Source organism: Rhinolophus sinicus, linkage group LG06 (genome assembly GCF_036562045.2).
Source record: "Rhinolophus sinicus isolate RSC01 linkage group LG06, ASM3656204v1, whole genome shotgun sequence".
NCBI lineage: Eukaryota > Metazoa > Chordata > Mammalia > Chiroptera > Rhinolophidae > Rhinolophus > Rhinolophus sinicus.
The window spans coordinates 158,883,817-158,905,213 of NC_133756.1; the positions used below are offsets into that span (position 1 = coordinate 158,883,817).

Below are 21,397 nucleotides of genomic sequence, written 5' to 3' on the forward strand. Positions count from 1 at the left end.
CCAGGGCATGGCGCTTGGCAGACACTCAAAACTGTTTGCTGGATGAGCGAGTGAATATCAGCCCTGATATGCTCCTGAGGGTCTCTGTCCTAACCAGAGAGAAGCCAGAGAAGTATCCTTCTGTCCTAAACAGAAGCAAGAGATGGAGGAGTCCTTTGTTTAGAAGTCACTCAGCACTCCCCGGTGTGGGGGAGTTGTTTGTTTGTTAATCAAATAACATCCAGTTTGTTTAATTAATAATTAATATGGTCTGTGAGTTCAGTCATCTTCAGATCAAACGGTTCACTAATACATGGCTGAGTTAGTTCAAAGCTAAAAGGAATATAGTTTACAAAATATAAATTCTTGGTACTTGGGTTCTGCTTCAAAGGAAGTCTCGCCCAGACTGTATAATAAGTCAAGAGACTGAAGGGAAAGGTATTGGGAATGCAACTGATTTTCGGTGGTGGGGAGGAGATGACTGTGGGAACTAGGGGCAATGGCCTTATCCTGGTCAGGACTCACAGAAATGAGGGTGTACTATGTCTGCCAGCACCCAGAACGGCCATGGAACGCAAAGACAGAGGCCAGTTTGCTGGGAAGGACAGATGGAAGACAATCAGACACGCATCCTGACTCCAGTGTCTGGGGTCTGGAAGGAGCCAGTCAGGAGCGGATTGCTAAGAAAAGAACGGAGGAGGAACAAAGAGTTTCACTGAAGGTCTATTTTCCCCAAATAGGAGAAAGGCTCATTGGAGGTCATAACGGATCTTATGGGGAATGCTTTGAGGGTCCCATCCTGCTCTCTTCCACATTCTTCCTGGGCATTTCGAGAGCCCTTCCCTAGCTTTCTTGGCTGGCTTCAGCACTCAACTGGCACTAACAATCCCCAGTCATAAGTGTAGATTCCCCCAGCGTGTCCAAATTCTTTCAAACACAAAAATAACCTCTTCCTCTCTCTCCTTCATGCAGTAGTTCATTGATTGAATTATTCTAAACATTCATCTGAAACCAGTGAAAATAGAAATTTCCAATTTTCTGGTACTCATAAGGTAGAAAAGCAAGATAAATGCCCTTATCGATTATACTTTAAATTGGGGTTTTTTAAACAATACAGAATAAAGCTGATGTATAATTTAAAAAAGAAAATATTTCTTGGGAAAGGTGTCCCTGGATTAAGGTACAGAGGGGCCTTGAGTAGTGAGTTAGAGGTTTCCTTCAAGTCCTCCCCGGCTAAACCTCCCTGTGCATCTACACGGGCAGGACTAGGACGATACAGAAAAGCTAGAGATATTTTAGTTCAATAAAAAGAACTTCTGGAAAGAGTTTTTCATTACTGGGAACATTCTAGCAGAGGCTTCCAGGATGTGTCAGATGGAATTCAAGCATCACAGATTAGGTTCAGCCTAAGAAGCAAGTACGGCCCCTTCCCACAAAGAGAGTGAAACGAAATTAGTATATGAATTATATGCTAATAATAGCCGAGCACAATAAATACGGTGCTTAATAGTTGCATAATAAATATTAGGTTCTTCCCACCCTGACAGTCCATGGGTCCATGGTCACACTTATTGAATGTATTTCTAGAGGGGTAATTAGATACATTTTAGATTCTTCCAGAAGCTCACAATTTTCTAACAGATAGGAAGACCAGGGGAGCAAAGGAGGAATGCTATCTTTGCTGATGTCAGTACTTCTTCCTCCGCTTGGCGTTTTCTGCACCTTCAGGCAGTTGCTGCTTTGGGCTTTATTGTATCCACTACAGCTGAAATAATGGCTCTTGCAGCCTCCGCGCCTTCCATCATGGCGTGCTCTACCTGCAAAGCAGACCAGTCACAGGACACTCAGTGACCATCCTAGGCTGGCGCCCCACCTCGCCACTCCTCTTCAGGAACCAGCCTGCCTGGTGGAGGAGGAAGCAACCTGTGCTCTCCTAGATTTCCAAAGGTCCTAGAGCTGCAAGAGATCTAGACAAGCCAGGAGGGCCTGGAACAGACACCTGAGGTAGACATGCTCCCTCTCCCCCGGGGGGGCACAAGGCCCCCGGTCCCTCCCTTAGAGCCATTCAGCCCAGGGTCTGCCTCCAGTGTGGGGCTCAGAGGCAAAGGGTCTCAGAGGGGCACAGACACTGAGGCCCTCATTCTTCACATGGGAAATCTGAGAGCCAGGGAGGGGAGCTCGCTTGGACAGTGTCACAGGGTGAATTAGTGTCCGAGCTTAGATCTGGGCTGGGGTCTCATGGCTGCGAGGCCCACGCTCCTGAGGAAGGAGGGCCACCTATAAGCTCTTGGGGTCTTCTTTTCATGTACAAGTGCTCATGGAATGGGAGATCCCTCATACCAGAGCCCACCAACCCCTAGCGTTGGAGCAAAGCCTCACAGGAAGGGAATGCAAGCTAGGAGAGGACCCGAGTACAAAGGAGGAAGATGCGGAAAGCGAAGGGGGGGTGGGTGGAGGGAGAGTGTAGGAGGCCTGCTAATGGTCACTCAGAGATGGGATAGTAGAGAGACCAATGCTGGCATCTGATCCCAGTATATTAAGAGAAATAAGAAACATAGAAAAGAACATAGAAAAATCATGTTCCACTTTTAATCCTTGATATATATTTTTTTTCTGTTACAAAGGTGATAATAAATACTTCCTCTGTTCACCTCATGGGGTTTTAGTGAGAATCAGATGTTAACAAGAGCATCTCAAACTGTCGTAGCTACTTAGGCTTTCAAAGCTCTTTCACATATGCTGTACCACCTTTCATTGATTACTGCCCTATCATGGGGGCGGGGTCACAAACCCAGATGCAGTGTGGGCCAGGCCAGGTAATACGGGTGAAGCTGGCAGGTGGCACAACTACCGCCACACGTCCATCTAAATGGGGAGCCAGAACATGGCCCCACAGGGCTTCAGCAAACAGGAACACAGGCCCAATGGCCTAATCGAGTGGTTGTTCAAGAGAGGCTGGGAATCCAGATCTTTTTATATAAAATTTCTATATTTTTTAAATGTTGGCAAGTAATTTTAAAAAAATACTAGTCACCCAAGCAATGTATGTCTGTAGGCCAGACGTGGCCCACAGGCTGCTAGTTGGCAACTATAGCAACAAAGTATCTACCTCGGTTTATCCCCATTTTGTAAAGGAAGAAACAGTCTCAGAAATAAAACGACTTCACCAAGGAGACCAGGCTAGTTGACGGCCAAGCCAGACTCCACCGGTGGTCTTACCGTGATTTTTCTATTCTTCCCTGGATGACTAGAGATGAAAAGGAACTGTAAAATCCTGTAGAAATAGAAGGCCTCACCCATGCAACAAATAGTATGAAACCACTGTGGGCCATTCTGATCACTGATGAGATGAACCACAAGACCTCAGGTAAAAGCCCTCCTCAGCGGAAGCCAGTGGCGCCCTACCTGCTGGCTCCTGGGCACACCGTATCTGAGATTGTTGACAAAGTGCTCGCAGTTCCCTTCAATCAGGCTGTAATGCACCATCTTGTTGATCATCTGTTTTGTACGCTGGATGATCTTGTCCATGGGCAGCGGCAGGTATGTCCCGTCCAGTTTGTTGTTCACCTTCCAGGAGCAGCCGTGCAGCACGTCTTCCAGACGACTGTATTTTACCACGGCCCGGTTGCTGAAGATGGAGGTGATGCTGCCGGCCTCAAATTCCTCACCTAGAGGCCAAAGGCAAACAGAAGTTGGAAAGCAGGGGCAGAGAACACGCTCACTCTAAGATGTTGGGTAAGCTGCTTCCCTGTGGGGCCTCAGTTTCACCATCCATAACAGGCATGGCAGAGCATGCGGGTAGATTGGATGAACTGCAAAGGACCAGCATTCCCAAGAAGCCTTGGTCTTGCACGGCACTCCCCACTTCCAACCCCCCACCCCCAGCCACCTCTTTCTTATAAAATTCTTAAAGTACCTTAGGCCCCGGGCTGCATTCTGTGTCTTACTGACCTAAGTCCTAGGATTTGAGTCTCGCTTTCCTAACCTGACCAGTAATCTTCACAAACGTGTGCCAAGCACCCTTACGTGTAAGCGTCCACTCCAGGTAAGGGGCTATCATGTGGTTTCATAACGTGCCTCCTTCTGCAGCCTCTACAGGCACAGGTGAGGCCACGCAGACAGGCCTTTGGATGGGACCCACTGCAATGAGCTTCCACCCAGAGCCACCCTGCTTATCAACCTACTCAAATACTGGCAATCATTAAGGGTTTGCTTGAAAACAGGGTTCCACAGCTTGGCAAAAGAAATATTTGAAACCTGCTTTATTATCATATTCAGTCTTTAGAGGACACAGAGGCTCAGAGAGGGTCAGGAACCTGCCCAATGCCAGGTAGGTAGCAATTTAAAACCAGGACTGTTTTTCTGCCAATGTGTGTACCCTCCCCCTTTATAAGCTGTCTGAGAGCAAGAAATGTCCCTTGCTCTTTTCTTACATATTAAAAGAAAATCTGCTGATTTCATAAAACCTGGCAATTCAACTTTTGGGAACAGAGATGGCAGAAGTCAAAATCTGACGGAGAAGGTGGGGACATAACTGTTAACAATTTCTTTGGTTATGCAAGAGTTAGGCTCCTAGAAAGGAGAGATGGAGGTGAATGTAGTGTGAAGCAATCTTTACTTGTTCTTCGTGGAGGCTCCCAGACCAGAAGTGGGGAAGGGTGTGAGTGGATGGGGCAGGAGGTGAGAGGGTGGGAGAGGGCCTGCTCTGCAGGAAGGTGTCAGCAAGGTGAGAGGCTAGGCTAGCAGAGGCGGACAGGACATGGGGGTGAGAGCCGTGAGCAAGGTGTGGCCACCACCACTGTAATTTAATCTTGAGTGGCCAGTATGTGCACAGGACAAAATCCACAGGGCATCAAAGAATATGCTGAGGAGCCCTCTCCCGCTCCCTCTCCCAGCTTCCCCAGGTCTCAGCTCCCGAGGCCACCACTGTGACCAAAGGTTCTGCATGTCTGATTTGGAGTGTTTTTCCCCTCATTCTGTGCTATAATCTTCTATTATCACCTCCTCCTTATCATCAAACCTCCACTAATATTTAATTAGCTGCCAGTTTCACCTCAGCCTTGTGTTAATGCTGCCTTGAGAAGTGAAAGGAGAACGGGTCCCCACTGAGAGTGGGGCAGCCTGGGGCAGGTTGGCAGAGTTGGGAGACAAGGTGGGGGTGGAGGTGCCAAAGGTGAGGAGGAAGCCAGAAGCAGCATTTGAGGACTATCTGAGCACATAGGTATCTGCACCCTCCAGGGGGACGTGAGGAAGGATACAGAACCGTTGTCAACACAAATGGAGGCTCAGGTTCTTGCAGTTTGTGGTCTTGGCAGTCAGGGAAGCTGGGGACACTCTAACGTGCGCCTCTGTTAGGGCTGGACATGCAGTGGTGTTTGGGAGACAGCGACCAAACGCTATCACACAGTGAATTAGGGTCTAGCAATGCTTCGGGGTGTTTTCTTGCTAAAGCAAGGCCGCAGTTGAGGAGCACAAGAACTAACTGTACTTCTTTACTTTGCTAACTCAAATATCAGTATTTCAGTAGAGTTTCCACTCTTACTCGGGGCAGTCAGATGGACCACACAATCATCTTCCACATAGATGGCCCAGTGCTCATAGCCAATGCGGAAAATCTCAATCAGGTCTCCGGGCCTGGGTCTCGGTTTGCCCTAAGATGGAAAAAAATATAATAAAATAAAGAAAACGCACAGGCCCAAGGAACTGCAGAGACCCTGCTTGGGGATCAGCTACAGCTCAGCCTGAGGAGTGCTTTCATCACTTTACAGAAACCCAGACTAGAGAAAGTTCTCTTCACACAAAGGAACAAAGGACCCCGCCCCCCACCCCCCATCGCTCTCATTATTAAAACCAGCGAGGTTAACTGTCACTTGTCAATGTAGTGCCTCTCAGCTCTGAATGCACTCTCCTATATGTTCTGTGTAAGCGACGGATGCACCCTCCTTATATGCTCTGTGGGAAGTGAGGAATGCACCCTTCTATATGCTCTGTGGGAAGTGACAGAACTACTTTAAGCATTTCCTGTTGAGATTGAGCACCATCTCAAGCTTTCTCAATAGAGGGCGCTGGAGGGCACTGCAAGAGGAAGGGGTTCTCCTGCAGTGTCTGGCTTGGGGTGGGGCTCGGGGTATCATGGTCAGTAGTGTGGATGTGCAGACATCTGGTACAGCTCTACCTGAGCCCATAACCTTGCAGCCTTGGGCTGGTGATAACCTTTCTGGGGCCCTCTTGACAGAGATAACAGCTCCCCAAAGCCTCCTGCCACTGCTGGCCTCCTGATTCCCTCTGCAGGTCCTCCGCATGGCCTGTCTGTGGCCCAGAGGGTCCCCCTCCTCTGCGTCCCACATCACTCATTGCTAATAGCCAGCTCACCACCTACATTCCAGGGGGTTGCCATTTTCCCAACAACAGCAGACCAGCTTCAGCCTGGCTGAACCAAGCTGCTCAGCTAGCCAATGGGTTGGCCATACCTCTCCAACGAGGTCTGAACCCCTTCCACGTTTGTCTTTCTACGAGTACCCTCCCTCAACCCTGCAGGACCATGTCGAGTTTCCTTGTATTTTAATAATTATAGTGAACTTCCCCCATTTCACCTGTGTGGTTTCTGTCTCCTGACTGAACCCAGACTGCTGATACTCTATCTCTTCAAGGAGGTCAGGGGAAGAGAGACTGTGCATCTAAGAGACACTGTGTGTGTGCACAATACAGTATTGTGCACTTAAAAAATTGTTAAGAGAGCAGGTAGACCTCATGGCAAGTGCTCTTACCACCACTGAAAGAAGGAAAGGAAGGAAGAAAGAAACAGAAAACCCAGAGTTTTAACCACTGCAAAAACAAACTTTAGGAAAAAAAAAGCTCATATCCCCGACTGCAATAATGTACTCAATACTATAAAAATTCAGTCTAAGTTCTGATTCCCAGACTCCTCATCCCTCTCCAACTATCCTTAAGTTTGTCCAGGAGTGGTGCTGGGAAGAAGCTCTGCTCACTGATTTCTCCTGCAGAAGAAGGTATGCTGGGAAATCAGGGCCATGCTGAGGGATGAATCACCCCACCCACCCATCAACTCGACAAGAATGTTGTTGCATCTTCCAGGTTTGCAACCATTTGCCCGGGGAGTCTAGATTCCTCAAGGCTGTATCTCTCCCTCAAGTTCCCTGCCCTATTTCTCTGGCTGAGGACCACCATTTGCCAGTGGTGTATTCACATAAGTACAGGGGGTTTTCACCTGTTTCTATTAACACTTTTCTGAGATATAATTGGCATCCCATAAAATTCACACATTTTAGGTATACAATTCAATACTTTTAGTAAACTCACCGAGTCTGTGCAGCCATCACCACAATCCAATTTCCAATTACCTATTTTCAGTCATTCCTATTTCCTATCCCCAGCCCCAAACAACCTTGTACCCATCAGCAGTCACTCACTTTTCTTCCTCTCCCCTTGCCCCCTAACCCCAGGCAACCATTACTCTACTTTCTGTCTCTATGGATTTGCCTTTTCTGGACATTTCACATAAATGGAATCACACAATATGTGGTCTCTTGTGTCTGGCTTCTTTCACTCAGCATCATGTTGTTGAGATTTATCCATGTTGTAGCATGTAGCAGTACTCCCTTATTTGGATATACCACATTTGGCTCAAACAACTTTGTTATTTTTCAATATTAGTTTGGCTAAGGGAAACTAAAGAAGATTTAAATAAATTAAAAGACGCTCCATGTTCATGGGTTGGAAAATAATATTATTAAGGTGGCAATTCACCACATGGATCTATAAATTAAACACAAGCCCCCTTAATACACCAATAGGCATTTTTTTGGTATAAATTGATAAGATGATCCTAAAATGTGTATGGAAAAGTAGATCACGGTGGAGGTGGAAGCCTTTCTGCCATGAGTTAGGCAGGAAGTGGGAAGTGAGAAACTAGGGACAATGAGGGCAGGCAACTCTTTCAAGGTATTGGCTGTGAACTAGGGGGGAGGCATCAGGTGGGAAGGAAAGACAAACAAGGGGTGAAGGGAAGGCATTTTCAAGATGGGAAAGACAACAGCAAGTGCAAGTTCTGATGATGAGAATCCAGCAGAGAGGGAGAGGTTGGAAATGGCAGAGAACAAAGAGTGCTCTGCAGTGAAGGGGTCCTGGCAAAGTGGGAAGGGCCAAGTTCAAGAGTGCACTGAGGAGGAGACAGCCTTCAGATAGAGAGGCCAAGGAGGGCCTTTCCCAAGAGAAGACGTATATTAGTCCACTTGGGCTGCCATACAAAATACCACAGACTGAGTGCCTTAAACAACAGCAATTTATTTTCTCATAGTTCTGGAGGCTGGAAGTCCAAAGTCAAGGTGCCAGAAGTGTAGGTTTTAATCTGAGTCCTCTTCTCTTGGCTTATAGGCAGTTGCCATTTCACTGTATGCTCATATGACTATTTCTTTGTGCATGGAGAGAGAAAGTTCTCTGGTGTCTCTTCTCATAAGGGCATTAATCCAGTCCTATTGGATCAGGGACCTACTCTTATGATCTCATTTAACCTTCTTCACTTCTTACTCCAAAGACAGCCATACTGGGGATTAGGGTTTCAACACATGAACTGGCGGGGGTGGGGTGGGGTGGGGTGGGAGCAGCACATACATTTAGTCCATAACAACATGTATGGGCTGGTTTTTAAAAACCAGGGAAGAGCAGTAAGTGTAATTGATAAGTTCAAAGGCCCTGAGAAAGGAAAGACTTGGGTTCATCAGAGGTACAGAAAGGAGGTTGGGATGGATGGTACAGAGTGAGCAGGGGAAGGAAGTGATACAAGATGGATTTGGAGATGATATTTGGATACAGAGAATAGAAAGAAAAACAGGAGAGAATGTGGGAGGTGTGGGGGTGGGGAGTAGACCTACGTCCATGGCCAGCAATCTCTAAGGCCTCATCTGAGGAGAAAACCTGGCTGGTGTTCCTCCTGCGCTAGAACGTCAAGATACATTTATCTCATCTGCCCCATCTTGGCATTAATGCACCCCTATTACATAAAACAGTGAGTAATTCTATATATTTTAATGGATATATACATGGCGTGGTGAAAGCAGCAGAAATAGGGACAAATGACAAAAGGGATGGATCCAGGGCCTCAAAATGGCATGGGAGAACAGACGATATTCAAGAAGGTGAGAAGTAAACACCCATCAAAGATACATGTGCAGACCTAAATCAAGTGAAGATAAAAATAGAACAGCCTGAAGTGACACATCGTGGCAGGTTTTCATCTTAAATCCTAAGAGAGGGAAAAGTGAATGAAACCATGTATTAATGTTATACAAAGTTTTATGTGGGAAGCTGGCGATGCTGCTGCTTGTCCATTGTACTATAAGTTCTTATCTTCTTCCTGTTTCCCCCAGTAGTCTGTGAAGACCTTGAGGGCAAGAATATCCTCCCAGATCTCTGCTGAATAAAAAACTGTAGAAAAGCAATGCTATATATTCTCCCTATTTCACTGTTATTGATTAAAATGCTATTCATCCCTTACTATATTTTTGCCAGTAACATTGAGTCCTGCAGGCCTGCTTTTTGCTTATGATGTTATCAAATGAGACCCCAAAGCCTAACCTTAAAAATGCAAGCCTGTATAAATGTCTATTTTAAAGGAGTCTTTTAAAATGTTGAAAGGCGAAGGACACCCTGCAGCTACAGAGGCAGCAGTAATTTTCTGCATCATAAAATGTGTGAAAGAAGCTGACTTCATAAAGTATTAAATTGAAAACATTTACAAGAATATCAACCTTATTATGTTGTGTAATATGAAGGCTTCATGACTATTCATAACTGTTAACAACTTGTTCTGTTCTCTGTTAATATAAATCAGTCCTCACAATATCTATCTTTTGAACAAAATGGGTCTTGAAACATTCTAGAAATTGTAGTATCCTATGAAAATACCCTTCAAGGAGAAACTGAAATTCTTATTGGTGGTTGTGCTTCATACTTCATAGGCTTGGTAATGATGTTGCAATCATTGACACCTCTACCATTCCTAAATAATTCAGTTGAGACCAACTCTATGGGCGCTTTCCTCTTCTATCATATCATGAGAAATAAAACCTTTGACTGAGACAATCAAGATGGGGCAGTAGGTAAACGCTGTGTTTACCTTCTATCACAACCACATCAAAATTACAACTAATCTACAAAACAACCATTATTGAGACTCGCCTAAAATCAAGCTGAAGCCTTTCAACTAAGGACGTGCAGAAGAAGCCACCTCCAGACTGGTAGGAAGGTCAGAGACACGGAACAGGTTGGTCCCACACCCGCGTGTGACTATTAAAGATTGGGGGGCTACTTCGGCTGTGGGGGTCCTTCTCCATCCCATAGAAGGGCGAGAGATCCCAGCCCCACTCCAACCCAGGGTTCCAGTGCCAGGGAGAGAAGTCCCCATAATTGTTGGTTGTGAAAACCAGCAGAGATTGTGACTGAGTGAGACTGAGTGCAGCTGCACTCTCAGGTGCTCCTCTTAAAGGGACTGCATGCAGACTTACGCACCAACAGAATCACTCTCTCTGAGCTCCAGCACTGGGGAAGCAGCTGAAAAGGCGGCAGGGACAAATGGTGGGGAATTGAGTTATCTGGGTTGGGATGGGGGCTGGAGAGGTGGCTTTCTCCTGGATGGGAGACCTGATGGAGGCCATTGTTTCTTTGTTGAGCCCTCCCCCTTCCCAGCATGTGAACACAGCTGCCATATCTGAGTCTGCACTGTTAATTCTAGTTCGCTATGCCCTGGCGATTAGAGACCTGGCCCCACCCAACTTTTGGGCACCCCAAGGCTGCTTTTAGTGGCTTTTTGGTGCAGACCGCCTGCCTTGGCTCAAGCTGCAGACTTTCCTAGATTCTCAAAGGTTTGCAGGACCTGGACAAACAGCATCTGGCTTGAGTGTGTCCTGTGTGTCTGGCTGAGCAGCCCTAAGCCAGCACTAGTGGCAGCTGGCCTTGGTTCGTGGCTTAGCCTCTCAAAGCGCTTCCAAGCACAGCACAGGTGGCTGCCATCTGTGGATTTCTTTCTGGTTCCTGCTGGGGAATGGTCCTGGGTGGGGAATGGGCTGTGGCTGAACTTGACCTACAGTGGATCCCCTCCAAGGTGGTCCTGGGGCTGGAGCCCCCAGTGGCCAGCTTCAAAACGAGCTGGATCATCATCCAGCCACCTCCAAGTACGACACACCCAAGGAGCGGATTGGGCAGGCACCAGAGTCCTGCTGAGGCAGATCCTGCTCCATAGGGTCAGCCCCTGTACATCAACTCTTCCACTGTAGTCAAGGCCACTCCTCACAACCAGTGAGCCCAAGGGTCAGTCCCCATTGATATGCAATTATCAGTCAAGGCTCAACTACAAGAGGAGGGCACACACAACCCACACAAGGGACACACCTGGAGCGTGTGGCTCCGTTGACCAGAAAGACTGTGCCACTGACCCCACAGCACACCCACTACATAAGGCCACTCTACTAAGACCAGGAGACAAAGCAGCCCTACCTAATACATATAAACAAACACAGGGAGGCAGCCAAAATGGGGAGACAAATAAACATGTCCCAAATAAAAGAACAGAACAAAGCTCCAGAAAAAGAACTAAGTGAAATGAAGATAAGCAATCTATCAGACGCAGAGTTCAAAACACTGATTAAAAGAATGATCAATAAGCTCAGGGAGAAATTCAACAGAGAGATAGAAAACATAAAAATAAAGATGAAATTTATAGATGATGTAATACAGAATTGTACATCTGAAATCTATGTAATTTTACTGACAATTGTCACCCCAATAAATTTAAAAAATAAATTATTTAAAAATAAATAAATAAATAAAGATGAAAACCATAAAAAAGAATGAGTCAGAAATAAAGGACACAATAATGGAAATGAAGAATATATTACAGGGAATCAACAGTAAATTAGACGTAGCAAGGATCCAACCAGCAATATAGGTAGGAGATAATGTAGCAGAAACATCCAACCAGAGCAGCAAAAAGAAAAAAGAATCCCAAAAATTGAGGAGAGTTTAAGTGGCCTCTGGGACAATATCAAGCATACCAACATAAACAACTTGAAAGTGGTGCATTTTTTCCCCAGAAATTGATTTGGAGAAATACAAACTTCTCCCAGAATACCCAGGTGTTCTTTCAGATGTCTAGGAGGAAAAAGGCATTAAGTACAAATTTTAAGTATATGAAAAAAAAAAAAAGATTAATGTAAAGGTGTTTACTGATTTATTTCAAGTTGTTCCCCATCCTCTCCAAACAATTATGTATTTTAACATTAGAAAAAGAGACTCCTCTTAGCATAATAACCTCAAGATCCACCCATGTTGTCACAAATGTTCCTATATCATCTTTTCTTACCGCCTAATAGTATTCCATTGTGTATATATACCACGACTTCTTTATCCAATCATCTATCGAAGGACACTTTGGTTGTTTCCATGTTTTGGCCACCGTAAATAAAGCTGCAATGAACATTGGAGCACACGTGTCTTTACAGATAAATGTTTTCAGATTTTTGGGTAGATACCCAGGAGAGGGATTGCTGGGTCATATGGTAATTCTATTCTCAATTTTTTGAGGAACCTCAACACTGCCTTCCACAGTGGCTGTACTAATCTGCATTCCCACCAACAGTGTAGGAAGGTGCCTTTTTGAGAACCACATGATTTCACTGATATATGGGATATAAAACTGAAAACAACAAAGGAACAAGACAAATAAAGAAACAAAAACTCATAGACAGAGACAATAGTTTAGTGGTTACCAGAGGTTAAAGGTGGAGGGGGGTGGTAGATGACGGTAAACAGGATCACATATATGGTGATGGAAGGAGAACTGACTCTGGGTGGTGAACACATATAGATGATGTATTACAGAATTGTACACCTGAAACATATGTAACTTTACTAACCATTGCCACCTCAATAAACGTTAATTAAAAAAAGAAAAACAAACTTCTGTGGACTTTAGATCTATGGATAACTATTTCTAAGCAATGTGTTTTTATTAACTAATTAATCTTAATTAGATTTAGTTCAGATTAACCTTACCTATGCTATATCAGACATCATTTGTGAAACATTTCTTGCTCTATCTGAATGTCCATCAAGGGCCAGGATTAGGCCCCTAGCACCGGCCTAGGGTAGCATGTTTACCAAGACCCCACAGTGGCAGAGTCCCCTGATAGCATAAGTTGAAACCAGGGCCTCTAAAGATAAGAGCTAGACAGATTTGTCCAAATGTCAGAAATGGATTATAAACAGAAGAGTCAGAACTCAATAGTGAAAGCAAATTAGATCAAAATGGGGACCATGAATTACTCTATGCACATCACACTTCTGAAAAAAGTTCTGTTCACTCAGACAAGGAATCAGTAAGTTGAGAACTTCAGTATATTCCATCGGAAGAGTAAAGAAGCCGGTAGGAGACTACCTTTTTGATGAAGGACTGAGACCTTTAAAAACTGTTTTTGATCTTGGGTGAGATTCCATGGGATGTTACAATGATAGAACAAGAACAGGCTGCTCTTTACAAAAACAAGTAATCTAATAACAAGCATATGGTTAAAATGAAAAATTCAAAAAGAATTGATATTACTTAGAAACCAAAATTAGTAAGTTAGAAAATAAACTTCACATAATTAAAAAAAGAAAATGAAAGCATATTTTACCCATCATGTTAGCAAATATTTGGACTTTTAGGTATCCAAAGAAACAGCATTTTCTGTCTTGTAAATTGGTACAATCTTTTCAGATTGCAAGTTACCAATATCAATTAAAATTCAAAATATCCTGGGTTTGGACCCAGAGCTTCCACTTTTAGAAATTAATCCTAAACAAAGAGATGGACCCAAGAGGATTTGTTGCACCATTTTGTAAAACTTGGAAACAGCTCAAATACTGATCAATAAAGAAGTAACTAACAACAACAACAAAAATTTCCAGGTATAAAACAAATAAGACATGAATATGTAATGTACAGCATGGGGAATATAGTCAACAATATTGTGATAACGTGGTACAGTTGTCAGATGGTTTGGGATTTATGGTGATCACTTATTTAGGTCTATAAATGTTGAATAACTATTGTGTACACCTGAAACTAATATAATATTGTGTGCTAGCTATATTTTAATAAAAAAGTCTTTTTTTTTTTGGTAAAAAAGTCCTTAAAAATGAAAACTATGGTGACAAAAAGCAGATCAGTTATTGCCTGGGGATGGGGGGAGGTCAGGGAGAGAAGGAGGGATTCACCAAGCGGAACAAAGAAAGTTTGGGGAGGGTTGGAGGACGTTTATTATCTTGGTTGTACTGATGGCTTCACGGGTATATATACATATGTCAAAACATATTCAGCTGTACTCGTATATTCTAAATATGTGCAGTTTACTGTATGTCTGTTATAGGAAGTCAGAAAAGCTCAATAAACAGCTCAATAAAGTTCCTTTTAAAAAATGAAAGAGGCATAACCAACATTCCAAATCAGTGTGCAGTTCAACCTGCCACGCAGTGTAAATAAAGTCAAATACAGCACGTAGAGAAGTCACCGGGACATAAAACATATGCCCTGTCTAAGAATTCTTATGATGCCCACCTCAGCTGCTTGCTTTGTTAACTCGTCTGCACTCCTAGACTTCGGGGTTGAATTTGAGTCTGCTCTCTCCTGGTGGGGTGTGGTCTCCAAGCTGACTACTGGCTTCTCCCTAAATGAATTTTGTGATTATATAGTTAATAAATAACAGCACTTCACAATTACTGGAAATTCTGTATTACTTCAGATTTGTGGTTTTAAGATATCTTTCAGTTTTGAGATTCTAGGAAACATTTCCCCTGAAACTTGCTTCTGTGCCGTCATTAGCATATATAAAATAATTGCTGTTTACTACTTTTCAGACAATTGTTTAAAACTGCTAATGATAGCAATGAGTAGCTTTCAGAATTTTTTTATTTGCTAATAATCTTTGTTCCAGTGTTTGTCAAAGTGATACTTGCACATAGCTTTAAAAAGAAAAAAGTAACATTACATATGGCTCATAATGAAATGCGACAGGCCTGTTCCTTCCCTTCTCACTCCCAGTATTACTGCCAGAGGTAGGCCCCTTGAACTCTTGAAAAGTTCCCTCCAGTAATTAGCTCCATATTTCTGAGAAATCCTGTTGAATCACAGCACTATAACCGCAAGTAATGTGAAAGATATCAGTATATTTTGTCTCTTGAAACTAAATATTGCAGGAGAGGAGAGAACTGAAACTGAAGACAAAAATATGCTTTTTAAATAGTAGAATGAAATATTTGGGGGCCAAAAAGACCTGGGTTTGAAATCTGGCTCTGATACTTGCTGTCCAACCTTGAGCTAGTACATTAATCGGTCTGAAATCAGTTTGATTATCTATAAAATAGAGATGATAATATTTGTCTTGCAGAGCTGTCACGAGGGCTAAATGAGAAAGCATATGCGTATGTACATAAGTGGTACATTACCAACCCATAAAGGGCATTTTCTTTATCTTTCCTCATGCTTCAACTCTTCTCCAAAGTATAGTCAATGGGGGGTGGGGTGGGGAGACCCCTCATATTCAGTACAGCTCTTCTGGAAACTTTCAGCCCCTCAGAATTTTAAAAAGAGGCAAACCATGTTTTTAATGAATGTGAATGGAGGAAATTTACAAGAAGGTTGCATCATTCATTAGTTAGTAAGACCAACTGGCAATATTGTAAGCACCCTTGAAGGCATTTCCATTCTCAGGGTTCTGGAGAAGGCCTCAGTGGCTAGAAAGCACTGCAGGACACGCTTTCTGTCAGCGAGTCCCAAGCCTGGTCACACTCTATTGCCAGGACCATATCCGCCTTCTGCATACTGGTTAGTGGTAGGCTGTTTTGCACGGAAACCGCATCAGGATTTGTTACACAGAACTGCCAGCAAAGTCAATTCAAAAGGCTTCTCTCACCCAAAGACCCAGTCCTTCCATACAAAGAATCTTACCCCTGCTGGACGCCTCTGCCCTTTTCTATCGGACCCTGCTTTGGCTGCTTGAGCGAGAGCTGGACCAACACTTGAGATCCCACGGATTCTCCTAATTCGAGGAAAAAAAAAAGCGATTTTAACCACAATTGCCTGCCATGGTGCTGGTGCTGGTGGTGGTGGTGGTGCTGGTGGTGGACCTGTGAAAGAAGGGTTCAGGTGATCACCTTGACAGCAAAGGGGGGCTTGGAGCTATCGTCTAGAACCTTGAGGGACTAGGTGCTGGAAAGGGCTCACTTCCTCTGCGAAAGAGAGACTTTGGAATTCCCAGGGACAGACTCCGGGAAAAGAGGAAGTCAGAGTTGTCTCTAACCCAGATCGCAGAAACCTTGGGGCTAAGTCTGACGGCAGAAGCTTCTGCGGAGCTAGCGTCCATCTTAACTCAACCTGCTGGGGCACGGCCACCTTTGTGCATTTCCACCTGGAGTACAGTGGGAGGGTAGATACCCGAGAGAGTCTGCCTCGCTTTGATTAAATTCATAATAAATGATCATTCCGAAATACAAGGTCTGAGAATTACGCTCATGAACTTGTTGCTACGATGTTGCTAACCTTTTTTGATATCAGAGGGATTATTTATTATGAATTTGTACCAACTGAACAAACAGTTATCCAAGTTTACTATTTGGAAGTGTTGAAAAAGCTGCGTGAAAACGTTAGATGACCTGAACTTTTCACCAGCAATTCATGGCTCTTGCATCACAACAATGCACCAGCTTACACAGCACTGTCTGTGAGGGAGTTTTTAGCCAGTAAACAAATACCTGTATTGGAACACCCTCCCTACTCACCTGATCTGGACCCCAGTGACTTCTTTACCTAAAGATAAAGGAAATATTGAAAGGAAGACATTTTGATGACATTCAGGACATCAAGGGTAATACAACAACAGCTCTGATGGCCATTCCAGAAAAAGAGTTCCCAAATTGCTTTGAAGGGTGAACTAGATGCTGACATCAGTGCATAGCTTCCCCAGAGGAGTACTTTGAAGGCGACAGTAGTGATAGTCAGCATTGAGGTATGTCCCACTTTTTCTAGGGTGAGTTCGGGAACTTAATTGTCAGCCTCCTATTCACTCATTATTGTTAATAGGCATTTCATGCTACCAATAAACGTCTACAAGAATTAGCCTTGAAGGCAAACATGAGGACTTTTCTGCGGGGCCAACATCCCGCTAGGACCTGGAGAACAACCCAGGACCGTTCCAAGCTTGGGCGCGGTGGCTGGGTAAGGTGGGGCCCCATTCCTTCAGCGCCCAGACTGAGGCACAGCTGAATGCCCAGGAACAGGTTGATTGTTATTTGGTCCTATACCTGCCATTTTTGAGGTGGGTTTGGGGCAGGATCTGGGAAACCTAAAGAGGCGGAGCTGGCCCTTCCTCCCGGCGACGTGGCTCAGACCCATCCTTCTGCTGCAGCCCGGCGGGTTCCGGGGCCTGGCAAGGGACGACGCACCCCGCCAGTTCCCAGTGGGCACAGCCCCAAGTCAGCGGAGCCGCGGGGTCCAGGGCTCTACGGCAGCGCCGGGCGGATCCGCCCAAGAGAAGCGCGGGGCGCATAGCAAACGGCGAGGGCGCGTGGCAGGGCGCTCTGGGCTAGGGGAGCGCGCGGGCGGGGCCAACGGCGCGGGCGCGGTGAGCGCGTCCAGGAACAGAGAGGGCACAAATGGGGTTGCTTGAAGGCCCAGGAATCTGGGGCTCTGAGAGGAAAGGCAGGGAAAGGGACGTAGGAGGCAATTCGAGGGGTGCAAGGTAACACCGAGCAGTTTGGTAAAGGCTTGACGGGCATCTGATGTGGCTGGAGAAGCTGAATGTCATGGAGCAGACAGAGGAGCGACATACAGAGAATGCGGTTGAGGCCAGATTCCGAGGGCGTGCGGAGCACATTCAGGAATTAAAATCTTAAGGGATTCAGAGTTTTATATGTATTTTTTCACATACATATTTTATTTTTAAATTTAAGATATACATATCAATATCATATATATTATGTCATGTAATATATACAAAAGAATGCATATAGTTATAAAACATGGTAGTCAAATTTCTACCCATGAATACACCATCCTACGTGAGAATCCGAGCATACCTAGCACCGATGCTGCGCCTACCTTATCCCACCTCCCTGCTTCCCTGCCAGAGGGCATCTCTCTCCTGAGTTTTGTGTCTCTTGTGCCCTTGCTTTTTAAGTTTTTAAAAATCTCTCATCTGTATCCCTAATACATTGTTTCATTTTGCTTATTTGAAGTTTTATAAAAAATGGTATCATGCTGTATTCTTATCTTTTGCAAATGCAAGTTGCTTCTTTCAAAGTTGTTCCTGTAATAATACACTTTGTATATAGATCTGTGATTCATCTCCCCTGCTGGAAAATATTCCAGTACGTGACTATACCACAATTTATTGATTCAGTGATAAAGCCACTTGTGTGTTTTTTTCTAATTTGAAATGAGAAACTATTGAAAAGAACCCAAATTATGTCCCGGTGTATGCATGCAAGAGATTTTAGTATAGGATCTATAGGATATAGAAAGGTACGCAGAAAAAGTGGAGAACCATATGACTTCACACATATGTGGGATATAACACTGAAAACAACAAAGGAACAAGACAAACAAACAAAGAAACAAAAACTCATAGACACAGACAACAGTTTAGTGGTTACCAGAGGGTAAGGGGGGTGGGGGATGGTACAAGAGGGCAAAGGGTGTCAAATATATGGTGTTGGAAGAACTGACTCTGGGTGGTGAGCACACAATGTGATATATAGATGATGTATTATATAATTGTGCACTTGAAACCTATGTAATTTTACTAATCATTGTCACCCCAATAAATTTAATGTATATACATATATATGTATAACTATAGATATAGATAGATAGATACTGGGGGTGCCAACAAAAGTGTATACAAGTGGACACTTTTGTCAACGTTGGTCAAGCAGTATGCCGTAATCAGAAGTATCTGGATGCTAATGGTAACCACTTTGAGTACCTCTTGTAATTGCAGAAGTCAAACGTGATTTGTATTCATCTTTTGTTATTGGTATATATTAAGTATTACAATTTTAATAGTTTTTGCCTTTCTTAAAATGTATATACTTTTTTTTTTTTTTTTGGCAACACACACACACACACACGAGGTCAGACAATTAATTTCGTCAATTCATTCTAGGAAAAGTTCTACATACCTCATTGTTGAATATCACTATGGTCACCTTCGAAGTACTCCCTTTGGGAAGCTATGCACCGACGCCAGCGCCTAGTCCACCCTTCAAAGCAATTCTGGACTCTTTTTCTGGAATGGCCATCAGAGCTGTTGTCATAGTAGGCTTGATATCCTGAATGTCATCAAAATGTCTTCCTTTCAATATTTCCTTTATCTTTAGGTAAAGAAAGAAGCCACTGGGGTCCAGATCAGGTGAGTAGGGAGGGTGTTCCAATACAGTTATTTGTTTACTGGCTAAAAACTCCCTCACTGTGCCCTGTGAGCTGGTGCATTGTCCTGATGCAAGAGCCATGAATTGTTGGTGCAAAGTTCAGGTCGTCTAACTTTTTCACGCAGCCTTTTCAACACTTCCAAATAGTAAACTTGGTTAACTGTTTGTCCTTTTGGTACAAATTCATAATGAATAATCTCTCTGATATCAAAAAAGGTTAGCAACATCATTGCAACAAGTTCGCGAACTTAATTGTCAGAGTGTGTGTGTGTGTGTGTGTGTGTGTGTGTGTGTGTGTGTGTGTGTGTGTACAGAGAGAGAAAGAGAAACAAAGGTACGCCAATGTTCAACTTCGCAGTAGAAGACTGAAACAGCGCCCCAATTGCAGGTACCGATCTCACTCCTACCAGCAATGTATAAGAATTCTTGTGGATTTACATCTTCACTAACACTTAGTTCTGTCACGTTTAATTTTTCCAGGTAAGTGGGTGTAAAATAGTATTTCACTAAAGTTTTAATTTGCATTTCACTCATCACTAATAAGATTGAGACCATGGCGTGTATTTATTAACCATTTAGATTTCTTCTTTTTAGAAGTGCCTGTTCATGTCTTTTGCTCATTTTTTTTTTTTTTTTGCAGTTGTCTTCTTCTTGATTTGTGGGAGCTGTTTATATATTCCTGACACCCATCTTTTAGTCCATTGTGCTTGTTTACGCATATTATGTTCTAGCTCATGCCCTATCTTTTCACTTTCCTTATGAAGTTTTTGATGAAAAGAAGTTATTGACTTTAATGAAGTAGAATTTATCAACCCTTTCTTTTGTGTTTGGCTCTCTGTGTCTTTTCATCAAGTTCTTCCTTGCCCTGAAGTCAGGAAAATATTCTCCTATATTTTCTTGTACAAATTTAAGATTTTTGTCTTTTTCATTTAATCTGTCTGGAATTGATTTTCCTGTATGTGTGAGGCAGAGAGCCAATTTGATTTTCCTCAAAGGAATAAACACTTATTGATAGTTTCTCTTTCCTCCAGTGATGAGCAGGGCCACCTGTGTCAGGTGTGAAGCCTTCAGGAATGAGTAGGAATATTGTCGGTGCTATTCTACTCCACTGGTAAAAGTGTCGGTCTTTATGCTACTATCATGTGATATTAACTACTATATCTTTATGATAAATCTTGATATATATATATATGGATATCTTGAGATTCCCCCTCCTTATTCTTCCTCAGGAGTTTCTTAACTATTCTTGGGCTTTGGCCCCTCCATAAATATTTCATAATTAGCTTGTAAAGTTGTTCAAAATATTCTGTTGGCATCTTGATTGAAATTACATTGAACCCATAAATCAATTTGGCAATTTTGACATCTTGACCAATTGAGCCTTCCAACCCATTACATACCAGTACTATAGCTTTCTATTTGTTAGCTCTTCTTTACTATCTTTCAATGAAGTTTTATAATCTTCATAAAGATCTGATTTTAAGTATATTACATTTTTCCCTCTACTTGTTTGGAAGTACATGCTATTATTTATTGTCTTTGAAATTTTAACATGCATGCTTAAAGTCTAAAAGTAATATCCTAAACACCCCTCTGAAACAATGCAAGGACCTTAGGACACTTTTACTCCAATTTTCCCATCCCATGCTATTTAGTTCTGTCCTCTTTTTAAACCCAGAATTCACATTACTGTTGCTATGATTATTATTATATTATACATTATTATATTATACAGACATTTGTTTAGATTGTATGTTTGCCACTATCTTTTTTGTCATTCCTTTTTGCATCTCAAACCTTCCCTCTAAAATCATGATTCTTCTTTCTAAAATAGATACTGAAGGTCCTGTAGTGAATGTTTGTTAACTCCTGGTGGTCATGGAGCTCAGAGAAGGACCTCAGAGGCTCCTGTGGCATCATGAGAAGGAGCAGAAGTGGA

The 21,397-nt window shown here is 43.4% G+C and overlaps 1 protein-coding gene across 1 annotated transcript; it reads right to left on the reverse strand.

The window, feature by feature from the left end:
- Positions 1-1,608: 1,608 nt before the first annotated feature.
- PLAAT5 (phospholipase A and acyltransferase 5) lies at positions 1,609-17,617 on the reverse strand. The gene is made up of 6 exons (XM_074337174.1): positions 17,334-17,617; positions 15,980-16,078; positions 14,591-14,699; positions 5,522-5,630; positions 3,385-3,647; positions 1,609-1,796 (listed from the first exon to the last, which is right to left on the reverse strand). The coding sequence occupies exons 1-6, from the start codon at positions 17,420-17,422 to the stop codon at positions 1,704-1,706; spliced, it is 762 nt and encodes a 253-aa protein (XP_074193275.1). The 5' UTR covers positions 17,423-17,617; the 3' UTR covers positions 1,609-1,703.
- Positions 17,618-21,397: the final 3,780 nt, after the last annotated feature.